The sequence below is a fragment of the Podarcis melisellensis genome (assembly GCF_964234715.1).
Source record: "Podarcis melisellensis genome assembly, chromosome: 17".
Classification (NCBI taxonomy): Eukaryota; Metazoa; Chordata; class Lepidosauria; order Squamata; family Lacertidae; genus Podarcis; species Podarcis melisellensis.
In genome coordinates this window covers 5,767,362-5,788,413 of record NC_138534.1, presented here as the reverse complement: position 1 = coordinate 5,788,413, position 21,052 = coordinate 5,767,362, and the positions used below count along the sequence as shown (strand labels likewise).

The 21,052-nt window shown below is 47.6% G+C and overlaps 2 protein-coding genes across 3 annotated transcripts; one reads left to right on the top strand and one right to left on the bottom strand.

Moving 5' to 3' along the window:
- Positions 1-1,593: 1,593 nt before the first annotated feature.
- Positions 1,594-11,161, top strand: LOC309360002 (organic solute transporter subunit alpha-like). Of its 2 annotated transcripts, none has more exons than XM_081894494.1 (7): positions 1,594-1,925; positions 2,325-2,420; positions 2,997-3,070; positions 4,234-4,389; positions 5,741-5,852; positions 8,316-8,568; positions 10,128-11,161. In XM_081894494.1, exons 1-7 carry the CDS (start codon positions 1,812-1,814, stop codon positions 10,556-10,558), a joined length of 1,236 nt encoding a protein of 411 aa, XP_081750620.1. In that variant the 5' UTR covers positions 1,594-1,811; the 3' UTR covers positions 10,559-11,161. The 2 variants fall into 2 exon arrangements, with proteins under 2 accessions (XP_081750620.1, XP_081750619.1); XM_081894493.1 differs by having other exon boundaries at positions 2,269-2,420.
- Positions 11,162-11,891: 730 nt separating this feature from the next.
- FTSJ1 (FtsJ RNA 2'-O-methyltransferase 1) lies at positions 11,892-20,541 on the bottom strand. Its single transcript, XM_081894669.1, has 10 exons — positions 20,402-20,541; positions 19,982-20,051; positions 19,783-19,885; positions 19,571-19,649; positions 19,406-19,458; positions 18,082-18,135; positions 16,702-16,804; positions 14,677-14,760; positions 13,541-13,644; positions 11,892-12,387 (listed from the first exon to the last, which is right to left on the bottom strand). The coding sequence occupies exons 1-10, from the start codon at positions 20,520-20,522 to the stop codon at positions 12,166-12,168; spliced, it is 993 nt and encodes a 330-aa protein (XP_081750795.1). The 5' UTR covers positions 20,523-20,541; the 3' UTR covers positions 11,892-12,165.
- Between the last annotated feature and the right edge of the window lie 511 nt (positions 20,542-21,052).

Here is a 21,052-nt window from a genome sequence, read left to right as displayed (position 1 = left end):
AGCCTCTCGGGCTTGCCAATCAGGAGGTTGGTGGTTCGAATCCCCACGACGGGGTGAGGTCCCGTCGCTCATTCCCAGCTCCTGCCAACCTAGCAGTTCAAAAGCACGTCAAAGTGCAAGTAGATAAATAGGTACCGCTCCAGCGGGAAGGTAAACAGTGTTTCCATGCACTGCTCTGGTTTCGGTGTTCCGTTGCGCCAGAAGCGGCTTAGTCATGCTAGCCACATGACCCAGAAAAACTGGCTCCCTCGGCCTGTAAAGCGAGATGAGCGCCGCAACCCCAGAGTCGTTTGTGACCAGACTTAACTGTCAAGGGTCCTTTACCTTTTTATTATTGGACTGTAATTTACCGGTAAAACTAATAAAAAATTAGGATAAAAAAGAGAATTTTGGAAATCTGACAACACACACATTACTTCTGTTTAGAATATTACAATAGTTTTCTCCCTCACTCTGTGTGATGTCTGGAACTGGTGGCAATGAGGAACAAAAGTGAAGCCACAGATATACTTCCCCTGCTGCCCCAAAACGCACCAGATGTGGAAGCGAAGGGAACCATTCAAAGGGGATTCTGGCTTAAGATGCTGGCTGCGAAGGCATCTGAAAACTTGCTGTGCTTCACTTTTCTATGCTGCTATTAAAGACAGAGGAGCTTTGTGCCATTTTGCATCTTGTCACCCCTCCGAGTCCTTTGAAACAGGGAGAACCAAGCACAATCCCTTACTTCTCAGTGGGCCAAAATGTGCTGGTGTTAAACTGGTGTTTCCTGCTGCTCCAATAAAACAATGAGGTTCAGAAAAGGATGAGAGGTAGGAATGATATTTTGCTTTTTTCAGTTGCATTTGATTTGCTACCTGTAAAATAAACATTAGGGGGGAAATACTACAGTGCCTTCCTCTGGCTTGACTGCTTACTGTTTAATACAATATCCACATTTAAAAGGGAAGAAGGTTTGTACACGTGTGGACTGTTAATAGAATGGTGATTGGAAGTCCAGTGAAATTGACTTCCATAGTTATAAACAGCATACAGTCATTGGGGCTCTATGTGTAGAGCGCACTGGGCAGCAAGGCAGCAGGATTTCAGAGAATAGGGCCCTCACTGAGTTCAGAGCAGCAATGGATAAGAGACAGTAAAATAACAGGAGTCTTGTGGCACATTAAAGACGTAACCAATTTATTATGGTGTTAAGGTTGCTGGGAAGGGATGCAGGTGGCACTGTGGGTTAAACCACAGAGCCTAGGACTTGCTGATCAGAAGGTCAGAGGTTCGAATCCCCACGATGGGCTGAGCTCCTGTTGCTCGGTCCCTGCTCCTGCCCACCTAGCAGTTTGAAAGCACGTCAAAGTGCAAGTAGATAAATAGGTACCACTCTGGCGGGAAGGTAAACAGCATTTCCGTGTGCTGCTCTGGTTCGCCAGAAGCGGCTTAGTCATGCTGGCCACGTGACCCGGAAGCTGTACGCCAGCTCCCTCGGCCAATAAAGTGAGATGAGCGCCACAACCACAGAGTCAGCCACGAATGGACTTAATGGTAACTTACCTTTACCTTTAAGGTTGCTGGAAACAAGCTCCATGAAGGGAAAATTACAGTTCCCGCGATTCTTTGGGAGAAGTCATGAGCTTTAAATGTGTGTTGAATGTGCTTTAAATATATAGTGTGGATCTGCCCTCGTGGCACAATATTGCCCTGGTTCAGGATTCCCTGGCAGGTGAGGAGAGGTGGACTTGGCCCTGTTGTCAAGACACCTGTGCCTGGCTTGTGTCAATGATTAATGTGGTGACTAATGATGGCAAAGGAAGCGATTATTGATGGGGGGTGGGGAGAACCTGGAGGCACCTGTCCAGGAGAGAAGAAAATGGCGCGCGCCTCAAATTGTTCTCTCTCTGGGGGTCAGTTCCCTTTGTCATCGGAGATCTTTCAAGGTGAGGTTGGGGAAGCTGTTGTGGGGTGGATATAATCATGACCAGGATGTGGCTCTGGTTGGAAGCAAGGAGGGCTGGCCAGAGGGTACAGAAAGGCAGAGGAAAGGGCTTCAGAACTTACTCTGTTTTTGACTCAGCCATGGGACATGGTGCAGTAAGAACAGAGTGCCTTTGACCATGTGCAGAGTGCCTTCTCCTCACACACGAAAAAGCTCAGCTAGCCCTTGTATATATGGGATCAGAAACAAAAGGCTTCCGGGTCAGATAAGGTGCTCTGTAGTATTCCTGCCTCACGGATCTCTGCTCTTTTATTCCCTGACTCGCCACTGTCCCTTTTGCACAGTCATCAAGGCTCAGATCTGGATCTTCTTAGTCCCCGTTTTCCTGGGCCTTGTGCAGGTCGGCCTCTTCCTGGAGCAGATGGGCTTCTTCCTGCGCCATGGCAACAGCTCCCGCCGAACCAGCCTCTCGCTCTGGATCCTGGGGGTCTATCCGGTAAGAATGGGCAAAGGAAGCAGGCAGCCTTCTCTTGCGTCTCAGCCTCTTAAGACTGCAACCCTGTGTTCACTTCCTAGGAAATCCAGCTGAGAAACCACAGTGAAGCTGATTTAGGATCCTGGCTAACTTAGGTCCATTCCTTTCAACAGGTTTACCCTGAGTAAAAGTTAGCTGCCTGCAACCCATTGTTCCCATGCTTGCAGCTCTTCCTACATACTAGTCACACATAACTGCGTCACACAAATGTGTAATTAGCTGGCTTGGTCTGCAGCCTCATGTTGGGGTAGCATCTAGTGGCTTAAACGGAAGGCTGCATACACACAACACTTAAGAGTATCTTCTGCCACCCGCCCCACAAAGAATTCTGAGCACAGTAGTTTGTGAAGGGCTACTGAGAACCGTAACTCAGTGAGGGATGAACTATAGTGCCCCAAAGTCTTTGTGGGGGGAATGTAGTCTGAATGTGCTTTGCATAAAATGGATTGTGTAAAGGTATGCGCTGCTTAGGGACAAATTGCAATCTAAACCAGCTGCAAATCTTTTAATATCTTATCCCATCTCCTTATCCAACAGGTGTTCAGTCTCACTTCCCTCATCGGTTTGTTCATCCCTCGCACTTCCTTTGTCTGTAACTTTGTGGCCTCCATGTGAGTTTCTTTTGATGGGAGTGGGAACAGGCGGTGGAAGGAGCAGGAACCTAGCAGTTCGAAAGCACATCAAAGTGCAAGTAGATAAATAGGTACCACTCCAGCGGGAAGCAAGGCTGGGGAACCTTTGGCACTGCAGATGTTGCTGAATCACAACTCCCATCATCCCTGGCCATTATCCATGTTTGCTGGGGCTTATGGGAGATGTAGTTTAGCAACTTTTAGAGGGCCCCAGGTTCCCCACAGCTGGTCTAAAGGATGCAACTAAAGTTGCCACTGTGTTCGCTTTTTTTGACAAACGACTCTATGGTGAATGAAGTTTGCCATCACGTTTGGGAAGGAGTCTGTGAACCTTTAATGACTGCATGGCAGTCTCCTTCATGAAGATGGTGGGCAAATTCAAGTTGCAACAGATTCTCCTCCAGAATCCCAATGCCACATTATGGAACGTTTACTGCAGGTACAGTTCTAGATTCCCTCAACGCACTTACTCCATTTACTGGCTGTATTTTTTGCTCTATAAGACTCACCTTTTCCCTCCTAAAAAGTAAGGGGAAATGTGTGTGTGTGTTATGGAGCGAATGCAGGCTGCGCAGCTATCCCAGAAGCCAGAACAGCAAGAGGGATTGCTGCTTTCACTGCGCAGTGATCCCTCTTGCTGTTCTGGCTTCTGGGATTCAGAATATTCTTTTTCTTGTTTTTCTCCTCCAAAAACTAGGTGCGTCTTGTGGTCTGGTGCGTCTTATAGAGCGAAAAATACGGTAGATCGTTTCCCCCCACCCCAAGTGTAGCTGCATTTGGACCCAGGTCTATTAAACTGATAACTACTAGAGCACAATGACCACTTCACTGGGACCATAGAATAGCATCATTCTGGCTGTTCATCCCACCTTCCATTTCCCCATCTCCACCTTCACAACAAATATTATGCAGAAACACCTTTCCTCCTTCAAAATGGATGTGGCCGTGTAGACTTGTGTCCTGAACATGTGCACCACATTTCAGCCTGAGAACCCAAGGAAGGATGTTGTGTATACCATACAAACAAAAGGTGACTTAAGCCTAAGGTCTGAACTTGCTCCACCAACTAGTCCTCTCCAGCTCCACAAAAGTGCCTGTTTGATCCAGCAGATGCATGGTCTGTATCTCTCCTGTTCCTGCAGCTACCACTCCATCACCCTCTGGAAATTCCTTGCATTGATCAGAGATTTCTTTGGCGGATCAGACCGAATGCTCCAGCAACTGGAGAGCCAGCGCGTTTCTCCAGACCCTTTCCCCTGTTGCTGCTGTTGCTGCCTTCCTGAAATTGCTGCCAACAGGTAAGAAGAGCCTGCCTTTGTGCCGTGTCAGGGTTAGTCCTGCACATTATAGCTTCCTTCTTGTACCCTATAAACTGCAACTGATCCAGAACATCTCAACTAAATGCATCCCGCCCCCTTCTTACATCAGGCTCTGCAAAGTTTCCTCATTCCCCACATCTCCTCATTCCTTTTCCCTTACATTTTTAGATCATGAAAAGTGCAGGCAAGGACTTGTGGTTTTGTTTTTATTTCTCAGTGGTGCCTAGCACCTAACAGATGGTGATAAGCCTTCTCCTTAAGGTCCTACACTGACACAAACACACACATTCATGTTGTACAACAACTTGAAGCTTCCAGTCCTTCACATTAGAGCTGTCCTCCTAATAAGCCTTTTACCATATTCTTCTCCTATCTCCATGGCTGCGCAAAACCTGTGCTTTTAAATACATATAAAATGTTGAGCCAGGCTGAATTATTTGACCTCTAAAAATTCTGCAAATCACATTTCCTTATTCTGGTTTTCCTGTTCAATGTCTCGTTTTCTTAGTTCTTGTTTTATGCTGCTTTTAGTTTTAGATTTTTAATGAATCTAATTTATGTGTAAGGGTGGCGCTGTGGTCTAAACCACAGAGCCTAGGGCTTGCTGATCAGAAGGTCAGCGGTTCGAATCCCCGTGATGGGGTGAGCTCCCATTGCTGCTCTGGTTTCGCCAGAAGCGGCTTAGTTATGCTGGCCACATGACCCAGAAAAACTGTCTGCGGACAAACGCCAGCTCCCTCGGCCAGTAAAGCAAGATGAGCGTCGCAACCCCAGAGTCGTCCGTGACTGGACTTAACGGCCAGGGGTCCCTTTACCTTTACCTTTAATTTATGTGTGGCCAGAACCAGAGGCACTATTCACCTGGGGAGCTTGCAGCCAGGGCTGCTGCAACAAACAGCCATGCAAGCCTTTGGGAGGCCGAGATGGGAGAGGGCATCAGAGGAGGGAGGGAAGGAAAGAGGGACAGAGGCCAGGGTTGCTCACAACACACCTGATCATCATTCAAGGCACCCCAGGGTGCCATGGCCCACTGGTTGTATATAGGAAGTGCAGTGTAAGCGATGGAAGCCAGTCAATGAAATTTTATTATTGAGATATTTGTAGAATAAATTTGGAAGAAATTCTTCCAACTTTTCTTCTTCTTCTCTTTATTTTTTCTTTTTCTTTCTTTTCTCTCTTTTGTTCTTTTTTATATATGTGTGCTTATCTGAAATATATATGTATGTATTTGCAATAGTTTGCTTATATTTTGCAATAATTATGTTAAATAAATTTTTAAAAAATTAAAAAAAGAAAAGAAAACCACTGGCTTCTTCTTATTCTTCTGCAGAACAAACTTGCGATGTATGACGCTGGCTGTGTATCAGCTCTCTGTCATCAGGACCATCCTCTTTTTCGTCACCCTTATCCTCTGGACGGATGAGAAATATGACTATGGTGATGTAAGTAATTCTGGCTGTGAAATTCATGGCTAACTGGCAGAGAGGAAGGGAATTAAGTCGCACCTTGGGCATGTCTATTAAGCACAGAATGATTACTTGGTATTCCCAGTGATGCTGCAGGTTGGATATTTTCCTGAGGAAAGTGACAGGTGCCCATTCTTCAGTCTGTTGATAGATGCTTCCATTGGACTGAGCTGACTTGACTCTGGGCATTGTTATACCTCACTGAGTAACAAAGCTGGTCTTAATTATAGCCAAAGCTTATCAAATTGATGTGGCAAGGCAGCTCAAATTCTGTATGCATAATGATAGGAAGCTTTGGCTGAACCTTAGCAGTAGTTTCTTTGGATGACGACCATAGAACAAGGTTGGTATCACTGCTGGATCTTACCATGAAAATGCTGCTACGTTCCTGAGCACCAGGCTGGGACCAACCAGGGCAAACGTGGCAATTAGGGAACGGGGCAACTGTGGATTGGTATCAATTAAAAGTTGCCCATCGGGATTTTAAAAGCACAGTAAAATTCCACAGCCCTAGGAATGAAAGCTTGCAAGCAGCCTCCAGTTCAAGTAAGTGCAGGACATAAATTGAAAGGTGGGAAGGAAATGAATGTGAGAAGCAAGTTCAGAGAATTGTGTTGCCTTGGTTAACAGGCAAAGAGGGAACAGAAAGGGCCACTCCTGGGTGATATAAGCAGAACCACCACCAGTTCTGGCCCCCAGACCACCTCTGGATTTCCATAGATGGAACTATATTAGGTTAGAGATGTATATGAAGTGGTCCTCTTCAGGTCTTCTGCTGGCGCCCACAAAATATTTATCTCAACACGCACACACCCCTCACCCCACCATTAAGCATGGAGGGTGGTTAACATTTTCTCCCTTGAAATGTCCATAGACCTGAAAGGGGAAGTTAGAAAAGCAATGTTCTTTCCCACTTCCTCTTTTAGCTCTATGGGCTTTTCAAGGCTCAGATTGTTTTGGATCCAGCTTTTACCCAGATCCCTTGGAAATTGTGTGAGCGCTCTCTCTCTCTCTCTCTCTCTCTCTCTCTCTCTCTCTCTCTCTCTCTCTCTCTCTCTCCCTGTGTGTGTGTGTGTGAGAGAGAGAGAGAGAGAGAGAGAGAGAGAGATACCTGCTCAGAAGGTGTGTGGTGCCCACAGCACTCATTCAAAAATTCACATCTGCCCATGTGCCTTAAAAACGTTGATGACCCCTGCTGACAAAGAGCGCAACAGCATTTCCCATCTTCTCTGTTAATTTAAAGCCAGATAAATTGAACCAGTGATTTCATGATTAGGCTATGGATCAGAATGGGATTAGCTACAGTAGAAATCTGAGCTTTTCTATAGTTATTGTATCCTGCTATTTATATGCAGTTTGGCAAGCTGTTCACATTTCTGATTATATCAAAGTACTAGTGCTGAAGCTTAGCCTTTTCCATGATTTATTTTCATACATTTCTATACCCCTGCTTAATACTTCAAAAAACCCTGTGGTATTAATTTGTAGGAAGAAACTAAGAAAGGTGTCCTAAAAACAACAGCAACCTAAATATACTCTTGAGAGCTAATGTTTCAGGACCTTGAGCTGTGTTTTTTGTTTTCTCAAATGTGCTGATCTTCACTGCACCATTCAGCAGTGGAGTTAGGGAATTTTAGATTCTGCACTTAACAGTCTCACTGCGTCCATGGGCAAGTGTCTGTACCTCTTTAGGAGCTAATGTGCATTACTCAAAATGGCATAAGCCATTTTGGGTGGGCCCACTTTCTCCTGCTGCTGAGTGGGGGGCCCTGGACTTCTACTCAAAAGTCTTGCTCTGAAAGTGCCATTCAAGTGACAGAGGATTTTGCCCAAATACGTGTTGCTGGGGAGAGTCAAAGCATCTGACATCTCATTTGCCCATCCCTCTCTCCCAGGTGAGCTACACCAAGCCCAACTCTTACATCTACGCCATCTCCACATTCCTTTTTTAATATATTTTAAATTTATTTTTAACATACTATTTCCAACAATCATTTAACATAATTTCGTATCTTATACAATTCTTTGACTTCCATCAATCACATCTGAAAAGTTTCCAACTTTTTTCACTTAGTTTACATTTCTTAATTTCACTATTACTTTTAATTTTCTTAACTAATAACTCTCTTCATAACCTTCCTTGCAATATTTCATATGTTCCTCCTTACAAAACTTCTTGCAATCCTACTAGCGTAATCTGTTGATTACAATTGCTCTTCAAATAGTTCACATATTTATTCCAGTCCTCTGAGAATCTCTGGTCCTGCAGGTTTCAAATCCTTCCTGTCATCTTATCTAATTCTGCATAGTCCATTAATTTCGTCTGCCATTCTTCTTTCGATGGTAATTCTTCTCGTTTCCATTTCTGGGCCCAAACACATGTTGCTGGGGGGAGTCCCAGAATCTGACATCTCACCTTTGCCCATCCCTCTCTCCCAGGTGGGCTACACCAACCCCAACTCTTACATCTACGCCATCATTGCCATCTCCACATTCCTGTCCTTCTATGGCTACTTGCTCTTCTACAAAGCCACCAAGCCAGCGCTCAACGGCTACAGCTTGCGCTCCAAATTCGTTTGCATCATCTTGGTTCTCGTCCTCTGTGGCCTGCAGAGTGGCATCCTGGAGACCATGGGGGCAGTGGGGGCCATCCCTTGCAGCCCGCCTCTCTCCCCGGTGACACGCTCCCAAGGTAAGCTGCTTCAGGGAGGCCAGGAGACTGCAGCAGGCGCCATTGAGGGTGGCTGGCTGATGGGCAGGCCACCTCACTCTCTGACTTGCCGTCTCGGGACAATTGCCTTCCTTGCTGTCTCGTGCCAGAGAGGTTCCCTGCCCCCTTGCGGGGTCTCTCAGGGGGCAGAGGAAGGGGGGAAAACTAGTTCCTTAGAAAAGCTGGCTCTTGGGCAAGGGACAGTGTGTCATCTGGGCTAGCCTCTTCACCAACCTACTGCACCCCGAGACTTGTATTCACAGTAGAGCTAAGGAGATTGTTCCATCAGCGTAAACATTTCTGCACGCTTGACAGTGCCCCTCTCCCTCCCATGCAGTTCCCGGGGTTCCCTCAACCCCCTGGAGCAGATTTGGGGAGGCTATGGAGGTGTGCAGGGGGAAGTTCAATTCAAAGTGTTGGTGCTGACCTTTAAAGCCCTAAACGACCTCGGTTCAGTATACCTGAAGGAGCGTCTCCACTCCCATCGTTCTGCCCAGACACTGAGGTCCAGCGCCAAGGGCCTTCTAGTGGTTCCCTCGCTGAGAGAAACCAAGTTACAGGGAACCAGGCAGAGGGCCTTCTTGGTAGTGGCACCCGCCCTGTGGAACACCCTCTCACCAGATGTCAAAGAGAAAAACAACTACAAGACTTTTAGAAGACATCTGAAGGCAGCTCTGTTTAGGGAAGCTTTTAATGTTTAATAGACTATTGTACAGTGATACCTCGGGTTATAGACGCTTCAGGTTACATACGCTTCAAGTTATAGACTCTGCTAACCCAGAAATAGTACCTCGGGTTAAGAACTTTGTTTCAGGATGAGAACAGAAATCATGCTCCGGTGGCATGGCAGCAGCAGGAGGCCGCATTAGCTAAAGTGGTGCTTCAGGTTAAGAACAGACCTCCGGAACGAATTAAGTACTTAACCCAAGGTACCACTGTATTTTAATATATTGTTGGAAGCCGCCCAGAGTGGCTGGGGAAACCCAGCCAGATGGGCAGGGTATAAATAATAAATTATTATCATTATTGTTATTATTATTGTTGTTATTATTATTATTATGCTACTCGGAATCATTGTGCCTGCTTCTGCTACTGCAACTACAGCGCCTGCCAAGCTAGCTGGGGCTGATGGAACTTGTAGTCCAAAACCTACGGAGTTCATCAGGTTGGCAAAGCATGCTTCCTCAAACTCGGCCCTCCAGATGTTTTGAGACTACAGTTCCCATCATCCCTGACCACTGGTCCTGCTAGCTAGGGATGATGGGAGTTGTAGGCCAAAAAACATATGGAGGGCTGAGTTTGAGGAAGCCCGGTGTAAGGAAACTGCTTTCCCTTGCCGATGCACAACTGGGAGAGCACTGGTAGTCAAGTCTCTTTCTACCCACCTGACACCTGAAATTGCATATGATGTTGGATGTGGGGAGAGTGGGCAAGATCTGGGGGAAAACAACCTCCTGGGCCAAACCTGAATCCCTAACAGGCCGTTCCCCACCTCTGCTGCAGAGCGTACCATATTCTTAATTCTCTCTCCACCCCTCCAGTGATCTACTACTATTCCCTGGCTGTCGAGATGTTCTTCATCGGCATATTTGCCCATTACTCTTTCCGAAGAGCCGAGCCGCAGCTGGACACTCAACAGGTCACCCGCCATCGAGCCTCCCAGACCGAGGGTCCCCAGTCTGGACGCTGCAGCCCGGGAGACGATGCATCCATGGAGGGAGCCAACCCAGGCTACCTGGGTGAGGAGTCTCTGTGTACCATAGAGCACACTCCGCTGGACCGGTTTGATTTCATTGTGGGGGGGCCTGTGGATGGCTGGGGGCCAGGCATCCTGAGGACAGGGCCTCCACGGGCTGAGGGCCTGAAAGCCAGCTCCTCGCGCCAAAGTACTGGCGCAGAATCACCGCCAGCTGGAATCCAAATCCATGCCCAGGTGGCGAAGCTGAATGGTGAAGGAGTCACTGTTGTGTAGCCCTCAATCTCCAGAGAATGGTCCTCCCTTTGTGGCAACACCTGGATTCTGAGGAAACAAGGACTGACCTGAGGAAAACAGGATGATGGAGGAGGATGACAGCAACAACCACGAACTCCATGCTTTGGCAAGGAGTGGAGCAGGGGGAGAAAGGATGAGTTTACCATGAGGAATAAATAGCATTGTGAGGGAATTTCAGTCCATCTATAGCAAGTCCCGACTGTCAGATTAAAGAAGATAAAGTAATAAGCAGTATGCCTAAGGCCAGAATAATCAAAAACCTGGAAGGGAAGGACATGCGGTACTGGGAAACAATATGCCTTTGTTAAATTATTATCAATAATTTCTGCAGCACTCATAACACAGTCTGACTCTGAGGGAAAGGAGGCCAAGAGGATCCTGTCTTTAGCCCACAGCTGCCCTGGATGGATGAACAGGAATTTGAACCTCTCTCTGTGTGTCTTCCCAATAAAACATGCCAGCTACTTATCACAGCAAAAGAAAAGCTCTGAGCAAGAGACAAAGCTTTATTAAAAACAACATGGTTTTGGTTGGTCAGGGAGAAAGGGACTTTGTATTGATAAAACAGGAAATTCTGTAAAATAGTGGTTCCCAATTGGTGGTCTGTGGACGTCAGCGGGTCTGTGTAACCCACCCAGGGGGGTCTGCATTTTTAATGTTTGAGGTTTTACTGTGTTTTTAATACCGTATTTTTCACCCTATAGGACACACTTTTTCCCCTCCAAAAACGAAGGGGAAATGTGTGTGCGTCCTATGGGGCGAATGCAGGCTTTTGCTGAAGGCTGGAGAGCGAGAGGCGTCGGTGTGGACCGATGCCTCTCGCTCTCCAGGCTCCAGGAAGCTATCCGCAAGCCTTGCAAGCCCGGCGAAAGTTCCCCCGGGGCGCGCAAGGCTTGCAGGTGGCAGCCTGCAGCGCGGAGCATGGGGCGCCCTCCGGAGGACGCCCCGTGCTTCGCGCAGGTGTCCGCAAGCCTTGCGCACCCGGGGGATCTCCCTCCGGGAGCGCAAGGCTTGCGGGCGGCAGCCTGCAGCGCAGAGCACGGGGCGCCCTCCGGAGGACGCCCCATGCTTCGCGCAGGTGTGGCAAGCCTTGTGCACCGGGGGGCATGTGGGACGCCCTGAAGCAGAGCGCCCCTCGCGCCAGGCAGACATCGGCCAGCCCCACAAGCTCGGGGGACAGCAGGGAGGCGCAGCACCGCCATCCCACTGTTCCCCGACCTGGTTTTGGGGGGGGGGAAATAAAGGGGAAATTTAAAAAGTAGGTGCGTCCTATGGGACGGATCATCCTATGGGACAAAAAATACGGTATTTTGTTGGCAGCCGCCCAGAGTGGCTGGGACAACCCGGTCAGATGGGCAGACTGTAAATATTATTGTCGTTCTTATTCACCTAACAAAAACTACCATAGAGATATCAAAATTTTCAAAAGTAAGGGGTCCATGGCCTGGCTTTTGAAAAACAGGGGGTTCTGCAGTACTTAGCTAATGGGGCACCACTGCTGTAAAAGGTAAACCAAGAGGGATGAAAAGTCTTTCGAACCAGCAGGGGGCAGTATGCATCTCTTGCCCCCCATTTCTCTGATAATGTCACGTTGACAGTTTTCCCAGGGCGTCTGTGACCTCGGCCTCTAGGGGAGAGTGTGCAGCCCCCTGCTCTTGCTGCTCCTGGAGTGCATTTTCCTGCTGAGGCTGGGACACTTTCGCCTTGCTCAGCAGATTGTGTTTCTTCAAGAAGCAGGCCTCTTCGTAGGGAGGGCAGATGGGAGGCTGAGTTGGGGGGACGTACGTGTATTTCTTCTCGGGATCCAGCTGATCAAATGGGAAAGAGAGCAAGAGAGCCTTAAGGCAGGTGGTCCAATTCCCTTTCTGGAGCCTAAGCACCATCAACCACCATTATCCCTTTTGTTCATCTCCATTGCTAATCAATGGGCACCTCCGTTCTCTATGTCTTTGGGTTGTAGCCAATGCTAGTTCTACTTAAGACTTGTAGTACAAAGGAAAGCAGAGCAGTATGCTCGGCACCGGCTTGGCTGCAGGAGTTGCTGGAAGGAGGCACACAAGGCGCCATCTAACCATCTTAGGGACTCCACTCTGGATTTGTGTAGCCTTTTCTTCTCCCGAAGATATCCCACAAGGCAGCAGAGGTTTTCCTTCACCTGGATCAGTGATGGCCAACTTGTCCCTCCAGCTGTTTTGGGACTACAAATCCCACCATCCCTAGCTAACAGAACCAGTGGTCAGGGATGATGGGAACTGAAGTCCCCAAACAGCTGGAGGGCCAAGTTTGGCCATCACTGACCTAGATGGACCCCCTTCCCTGGTAGGTGAGCCCCACCTGCCCCTCACTTCCTTCTACAGCACATGTAGAAACCACCTTCTTGGACCTGTTATTGGTCTCATCCAGAGTAGACCCACTGAAATTAATAGCTGGGACTGACTTAGGTCTTAATAATTTCATCGAGTCTGCTCCGAGTAGGACTAGCATTGGATACAATGCTGCCTGTTTCAGGTTCTCTGCTGACAACTGCAAGGCACCAGGGGCTTTGGACTGGAAATCCCTAATAGAGGGACCCATGTACTTTAATCTTTGCACTGAAGACAGTATGCCTCTGAATACCAGTTGGTGGAAATTGCAGATGGGGAGGGAGACTCCTATTGCCCTCAGGTCCTGCTGGTGGGCTTCCCATTGACATCTGGTAGGCCACTAAGGATGCTGGACTAGGACTGGGCCTTTGGTCTGATCCAGCAGGCCTCTTCTGTTCTTAGCACCACCATTGCCAACGACCAGAGGGTGGTTTTGCAGCTATGGATTCAGGAAGGACCAAGTGGCAGAAGAGAGCCCATAAGACTCCACCTGGTTCTAAAAAGCCTGCTTCCTCAATCGGAGCAAAGACAGATGGAGCCATGCTTGAATCGCCCATTCCCACTGGCTTCCAGACACACCGCCCAAGACCAGCCTTACCTGCAGAGGATACGTCCTGTCGGAATCATAAGCACTCAGGTCTCCACAAGCCAGGAAGGGGACAATCACCCGATTGGGGCCCTCCAGCTGGTTAAAATCCACATCTGTATTGGGAGAGGTTTGGTAAGTGCTGCTTGCAAAGAGGTGGACCCTTCAGGGTTGAACACAGCCTGCCCCGCCCCACTATTCACCTTTCTAATTCTTTACAATTCCTAAACCTATTCCCCTCATTTGCAAATATCCTTACAACTTTTTTAAAAAAATTCTCTTTGGCTAAGAAGCTTTCAGACTCCTCAGTCCTCCTGGGGAACATATTTTTAAAGGAAACCTGGCTTAGGGCAGAGGTGCCTTTTTCTCCTGCTAAAACGCTGCTACAGCAAAAAGGGCTTCCAATACTTGGGCTGATCACAATGATAATGATGGTAACAACAACAAGGGAGTCTTTATTAGGCGCTATAACTAGGCATCATGCAGAAGGTAATAGAATATAACACAACAGCTGCCCAGAAACTTAGAATCCAGTAAGATTTAAAAGCAGGGAGAGAAAAAAATACCAGAAATTGGACAAGGAGAAATACAGGGGAATCTTTTTGGTGCAGCAAACTGTATCTTCATCTTCCCATACCATACAGGGCTAACTTGTGACAGCCACCTGTCAATCATCTGATATCATGATGACAGGTAGCTTATCCCATCCCCTTCTTGAAGTTGCCCCTCCGGAGGGGGGGGGGAGATAACAAGCACTGGATTAAAACTGAGGTTTTCCCTAGGCAAATTCATTCTTTTCATATTCCGAACTTATGGAAGACTTTGATTTCTTCGCTTATATACTATGGGGCCTGCCTGGCTTCTCAAGACATTGACTCTATGGACAGGAAACATACGACAGCTTCAGCCTCCAGAGTCCCTGCTCAATACTGCCAAAAAACAGAAAGAGAAGCAATCCGACAATGGATCACTTCCTGGGACCAAAGACTCACAATCCCCCTGTAGGCAACTTGCACCTGCCCTCCTCCATCCACACTTTCTTGCCTTTGCCCTCAAACCTCCCACTTTCCCTTGAGTTTCCCTGCCCCGCGTCCCACAGGACAACAGGAACCCACAGAAACATCTCTACCCCCTTCAAGGTTCCTTACCATAACAGTGATCTAGCAAAGGATTGGACATGTTTGGCACGTAGCCTTCAGGGGGGCTGTAGTTTCGGCAAACAACAAAGGCTTCTGGAAGGATTAAAAGGCAGATAAAAGCTTGGGTGATCACTGCTCTGGCATTCCAATAAGATACGATAATCTTTATTGTCATTGTCCCATACAGAACAACGAAATTGGGGGAAAAAATTACATAAGACATTCAAAACCAACAAGCCTGCTATCCCAGCTATCCCAGCCTGGTTAGCCCCCTAAAAACTCTGATACCCCATTTTTAAAATACAATACACTCCCACAGAGACTCCTTACACTGCGTTTAAAACCAAAATCGCATTTGGATAGAAACTGTTTCTCAGTCCTAGTCTTTATAACCCTGTACCTTCTTCCAGAAGGCAGAAGCTGAAAGAGATCAGTTCTGGGGTGTGCACTAAATTATACACAAACACACACAACCCCCTGCTGTTCCCCCAATACAGTTGGTTATCAAGCCCTGTGAGGAGTATGCTGTGCCTAACCTGAACCTGCATTGGGAAAAGGCATGTTCTGCACTAAAACCATCAGACTGGAGGTGGGGGGAGACACACAGCAAAGAGGACAGAGCATCTGCTTTGTAAACAGAAGGTTCCAGGTTGGATCCCTGGGATCTCCTGGCAGGGCTAGGAGATAACTTTGCCTGCAACCCCTGAGGCCCACTGCCAGTCAGGGCTGACAACTCCAAGCTAGATGGATTCAGTAGCGTCACTGATGTAATCCAGCTTCCTATCTTCCTATAAACGGGGCATTTCCAAGCTTCCATCAAATACGAGCATGACCAAGAACCAGCATGGAGCTATTCAGACACAGTCTCTGTTCTAAATTGCTTCCACTGAGTTCTATGTGACAGAATAAAACAGTCTGACTCCTGGGATGCAGAAGATGAGGGACGTATGACTCATGCAATAGACAGGAGGCTCTTCAATGGCAAGAGCCCATTTGCCAGCGGTGCCCTTGAGAGAATGACCTGCAAAAATGAACGGCTGCCGCTCACATCTGTAGGAAGCGGGGAAACACAGCCTTTGGGGATTAGCTTTGCAGCAGCAGCAAACAACTGCCCACTACCTCTGACACTGTGTAGACTGAGCCTTCAACAACAGTACACAGAAGATGTGTTATACGCATGTCCTAATTTTGCAAATACATCGCAACCCACTGAATGTAATGTAATGGGATTCTTGTCCCTAGCCGAACTACGGGACTAAGGAAACGTGTTTGCATAAATTTAAAGAGTTAGCCTAAACTGCAAGTGTAGCTGCGGCAACACAAACATGACTTTTGTTTTTTAAAAATGGCACTGAAGCAGAAAAGACCTCCACCAAAGATATCAAAGCAAACTCAATCAAAAGAGAGCATTACGCCATGGCATGTGCAGATTCTGTTGTGCACTTCTCTGACTTGCGTTCATTTTTGTGTTTTTGGAGAACTGCTCATTTGCTTTCTTTTAATTGTAGGAGGTTGCTGCAAGGAGCAGGGTGGAGGCAGGAGGAAACAGTTGGCAAAGCAATGGGCAATAGGGCGATGAGAAAGACGCTGGAAGTCACGAGGGGACGTGCATATCACGCAAGGCGCAAAAGCATCATCTTTCTCCCTCTGCCTGCATACTTCCAGACATTCACCTGCAACAATGACTAGAAACATGGGACCAAATACAACTAAAGAGCTGCGCTAGCGGGAGCCAGAACAAGTCCCGCCAGCACAACATGGCTTCCCCTTGCCTCTCCTCCCCCTCCATGCCCCCCAGATAGGCCTACAGGAGGAGAGGAGCGGGGAGATCGTTTCACTGGGCAAGCAGAAATACTCGCACAGACAGAGCAATCTCCTTAGTGCCACTTAGAATTCCACTCATTATTATAATTTTTTTTAGATTCCAGTGATTCTGAACAAGCTGTCAGATCCTGTAACGCTTTGTATAGTTTCCCCCATGAGTAGCAAAGCTGCAAGTTAACCAGGCTTGCAAGAAGCTGTTTGGTCGCTCACCGATGCTGGAGTTGCGGCTACTTCGGGGTTTGGCGCACGTCACATCAGGAAAGAAAATTCGCAGCTGGGAATAGAGGAGGGTGATGTCCTTCCCTCGGAATATCTAAGGCAGGGAAGCAAAATGCCATCATCTCGCCTGGATAAACTACATTCTTACGCCACATTACCCAGGCTGTGGGTAGCGACACAGATGCAGAGGAATCCTCCGCCAATGAGAGATGGGGAAGGGGCGTAATTCAGATGTTCTGGGGACACTGAGCTCAATAGCATCAGGTGCCGTGAGAGAACAAGCCCAGGGTGCTCCCAAAACAGAATCAGCATGCAGCCAGCACCCAAGTGCAGTGATTCTGGTAACACTGGAAATGAACCCAAATTCCCTGCTCTGGGATCTCACAATGTCACAAGATCCTGCCTCAGCATGTCAGAAGACACATCAGGAGGATTCCCAATGCCACTGACGGCCACCTTTGCCTTAAGGCAGGCATGGCCAAACTTGGCCCTCCTGATGTTTTGGGACTACAACTCCCATCATCCCTAGCTAACAGGACCAGTGGAACAGGAATTGTAGTCAAAACATCTGGAGGGCCAAGTTTGGCCATGCCTGCCTTAAGGGTTCAAGTCAATCTCTCACGAATTTGGGTCCTTGCATTCACAATCCCTGGGAAGCATAACGGACTATTTTGCTTTGTTTGAAAGTATCAGGTTGTTATCCTCTGGGTCTTACAATATTCTTGTTTGAAGGTGAAGAGTTATTAAGAATTCCAAATAGCGGCTTATTTCACCAGAGGTGTTTAAACACCGTTGTTATCATTTTCATACATAATACATTTTTTGCCATGTGGTTGAAAAACACATCACCTTTGATCTGTCTTCTACTATACCTTACTTTTTGAGTTAATTTTCCAGCACTAGCTATGGGCCAGATTTGACTCTGCCATAAATCCTAATTTGTAGCCCTTTTGGGCAAATTTAATTTTAACTCCTACTCAGTTGTGTTTTTCTTTTTCTATTTTCTTATTCCCTACACATTACTGAATTATATTTTAAATTAAATAAATAAAAAGAAATAAAAGTTGAGCTTACAAATTTTCAGTATTCCTGCTCAAGTTACTTTGTTCCTGTCTTGAAAAACCTCCAGGCCCACTGCTGATGCTCAGTGGGCTGATGAACTGGACAGGCCCACTGAGTCCCCAGCCTATTTGCTGTGGTGCCTTAGGTGAGCTCAGGTGAACAGCAATAAGCAGGTGCTGAAACGCCACTGCAGGGTGATGACTTTGGTGCGGTGCCCACAGCAGCCCTGTTTTGCCTCACCTGTTTGGCCACACCTAAAGCAGAACTGCAGTGCCTATTAACTCTTCCCTGATCACCTGCGGGGCTCACCTTTGCTACAAATGTCCCTCCCTTCTTTAACACGTGCGTAGTGATGTTCAGAGCCTGGAAGAAACAGAAGGAAACAATCAGAACCAAAAGAGAAAAGCCTTTTTTGGCACAAAGATGCAGCAGGTGGGGAACACAGCCACCAGCATCCCATGACAGTTTGGGCCGGAAAAGAAACCTAGATAAAAGGTGAGAGGGTTTGCTATGGTCCTGCTCTTTTCCTCTCTGCTAGCAAAGGCCCAGTACTTGTAACAGGGGTGGGAAAGTGGACTGGATCCTGGGCTTTCCCACCCTCAGTGGCTCATGACACGTGAGCAGGGTGCACCTTGAAGTCAGCATTGATCAGCTGATGAGTGGGAACTGAACGTCTCCCCGGCCAATGCATCATCTGGAACAGTCTTTACAGCTCCCGACAGAACTGGCAGCCATGTCAACCCTTCCTTGGGTTTCTGAGAATTCACAAGAAGTTGTGACTGTTAATCTGTTTTTACAGCTGTAGCACACCTTTTTTTAAAAGCCAAGATTCAGAGCCAAATGCTAAATATTGTACTGAAAATCTACTTTTGCAATTACATATTGAGATTGTAAAAAGGTAAAGGGACCCCTGACCATTAGGTCCAGTCGTGGCCGACTCTGGGGTTGCGGTGCTCATCTTGTTTACTGGCCGAGGGAGCCGGTGTACAGCTTCTGGGTCATGTGGCCAGCATGACTAAGCCGCTTCTGGCGAACCAGAGCAGCGCAGAGAAATGCTGTTTACCTTCCCACCGGAGCGGTACCTATTTATCTACTTGCACTTTTGACGTGCTTTTGAACTGCTAGGTTGGCAGGAGCAGGGACCGAGCAACGGGAGCTCAGCCCGTGGTGGGGATTCAAACCGCCGACCTTCTGATGGGCAAGTCCTAGGCTCTGTGGTTTAACCCACAGCGCCACCCGTGTCCCATTGAGATTGTAGAGCTGCCCTAACTACAGAAGGCTCCACTTAGGAGCAATGTGTCTTCCAGGTCTGGGGAATATGATGATACCAGATAGGTCCTTAGGAGGGCATCCCATTAACCTGTCTGATATCAGGCCTTATGTCAGGACCCAGAATAGTGTGGCATTTTCTGGGGCCTGTGGATCCCAGGAAGACTCACAGGGGCTGACGCCATACCCATCACTTACTGGCACTCCTCCTATCAAGCTTCCTGATCTGCTGCACTCAGTCAGCCTGGGCAACTTTCTGCTGAAGGATGTCAACCGGCTCTTCCATCATTGCAAAGCCCCCACAGCACCCATTGTGGATGAGTTTGCTCACTACATATAGCGGCAAACACCAGGAGATACTCACAGCGAGCAACAGCTGGGCCTGAATGTACTCATCTATGTCATGGAGTCCGGTCACTGCAGAGTAAAGGAATTACATATCAGAGCTAATACAGACAGCTTTTCCATCTAAAGCCCAGCAGAGCTCTCTGATTCCCCTGACAAGGCTGGGAGCCTGGTTGCCACCTACCATCAGGGGCTCCATCGCACACCACCAGGTCAGCGGGCTGCCCTTCAAAATGGCAAATGATCTCCTGAGCTGTAGAGACCTGGAAACAGAGAGGTAGGTGGGTATGTGAGCAAAGAGACTGTTCTCTGGCCTCTTTTTCTTCTGCTGCTTAGATGGGGTAGAGGCCAAGCTCAAGGCTGACATCACCCCAAGATGCACTAGGTAGCACCTACCTTGGTAATGTCCCCCTGAATTTGGATGACACCTGGCAACGGAGCCATGGCTTGCAAATCTACAGCTACTATCTTGACATCGGAGTTTTTTGTGTCTTCTCCTCTGTGGGGTGGAATATAAGTAGATCCCATGAGAGTCTAGCCCATCTCTAAGGGGATGGGACCCACTAGATATATTTGAACTGAATTGTTTGCTTACTTGATCTTTCGGCTTAAAACTTGGCTCCAGCTCCCAGGAGCTGCGCAGAGGTCCACAGCCCTAGAGACACCTAGGAAGGACAAAAGAAGATCAGTTAGCACCTCTGCAAAGGGGCTGAAAAAAAGGATTAGGAAGAAGAACTCCTGAGATGATTCTCTGGAGGGATACATGACTGTTTAAAGTGGTAAGATGGCGCCTTTGTTGCAGTGTTATCTCCCCCAAAACAGGACTCTGGTCATCCAAAAAAAGCTATCTGCTAGAAGAAGGGGATACCAAAGGAAAAGTATTAATATTCCTTCACAGGTTCTGGGTCTGAGCCATGGCATTAAAAATAGGTTTGAGTGTTCAACACTTGTTAATGCCCTTCAGTGATGCAAGAAAAAGTGGTAATATAATGGGGGTGCATGTTTTTTGGCCCACCTTGAAACAAATGGTATTCCTCATCCAGTTGCAGAAGTTTGAACGCACTACGGGCTCGCCACCCCTCTTCTTTGGCCAGACGGTAGTAAATGTCACGCTTGTCTTTGGAGGAACGTCCCATCCTCACTTATCTGACAGGTACTAGAATGCGAGAGAAGAACTTGTCTGTTACCTGCTTTGCCACTGTGTGGGGAAGAACATCAACTGTGGGTCAAAGCAGTAGCACTGGCTTGCTTTAATGAATGAACTGGAGGCATAACAGCCCCGCCTTAGAGGAAATAGGTAGCTATTAGCTAATCCAGTATCAATATCAAAATGGCTGCCTGGTGAAATGCAACAGAGAACCTCAGAGAGTACATTTTAAAGCCCTGGAGAGTTGATACATCTGAAATGCCTTTTTCTGAAAAGTAAAAGAAACTCTTGGGAGGTTGTTCCAAAGCTGCAGCCCCACCACTGAAAGAGCCCTTGTAGATTTTACCTTATAAGTGGATGTTATTCAGGGAAGAGCTCAGTCAGGTAATATATATTCCCTGAGGTACCATATTTTTTGCTCTATAAGACTCACTTTTTCCCTCCTAAAAAGTAAGGGGAAATGTGTGTGCGTCTTATGGAGCGAATGCAGGCTGCGCAGCTATTCCAGAAGCCAGAACA

Bases quoted from the DNA above. Each gene is read 5' to 3' on its own strand.
- FTSJ1 (XM_081894669.1), bottom strand. From the start codon at position 20,522: ATGGGACGTTCCTCCAAAGACAAGCGTGACATTTACTACCGTCTGGCC. The intron at 20,052-20,401 runs GTGGGCCAAAAA...TGTCCTTCCTAG, and splicing joins GGAATACCATTTGTTTCAAG to GTGTCTCTAGGGCTGTGGAC. The intron at 16,805-18,081 runs GTGAGCCCCGCA...TCCCTGCCTTAG, and splicing joins GAGGGACATTTGTAGCAAAG to ATATTCCGAGGGAAGGACAT.
- LOC309360002 (XM_081894493.1), top strand. From the start codon at position 1,787: ATGATGGCAAAGGAAGCGATTATTGATGGGGGGTGGGGAGAACCTGGA. The intron at 3,071-4,233 runs GTGAGTTTCTTT...CTGTTCCTGCAG, and splicing joins TGTAACTTTGTGGCCTCCAT to CTACCACTCCATCACCCTCT. The intron at 5,853-8,315 runs GTAAGTAATTCT...CCTCTCTCCCAG, and splicing joins AGAAATATGACTATGGTGAT to GTGGGCTACACCAACCCCAA.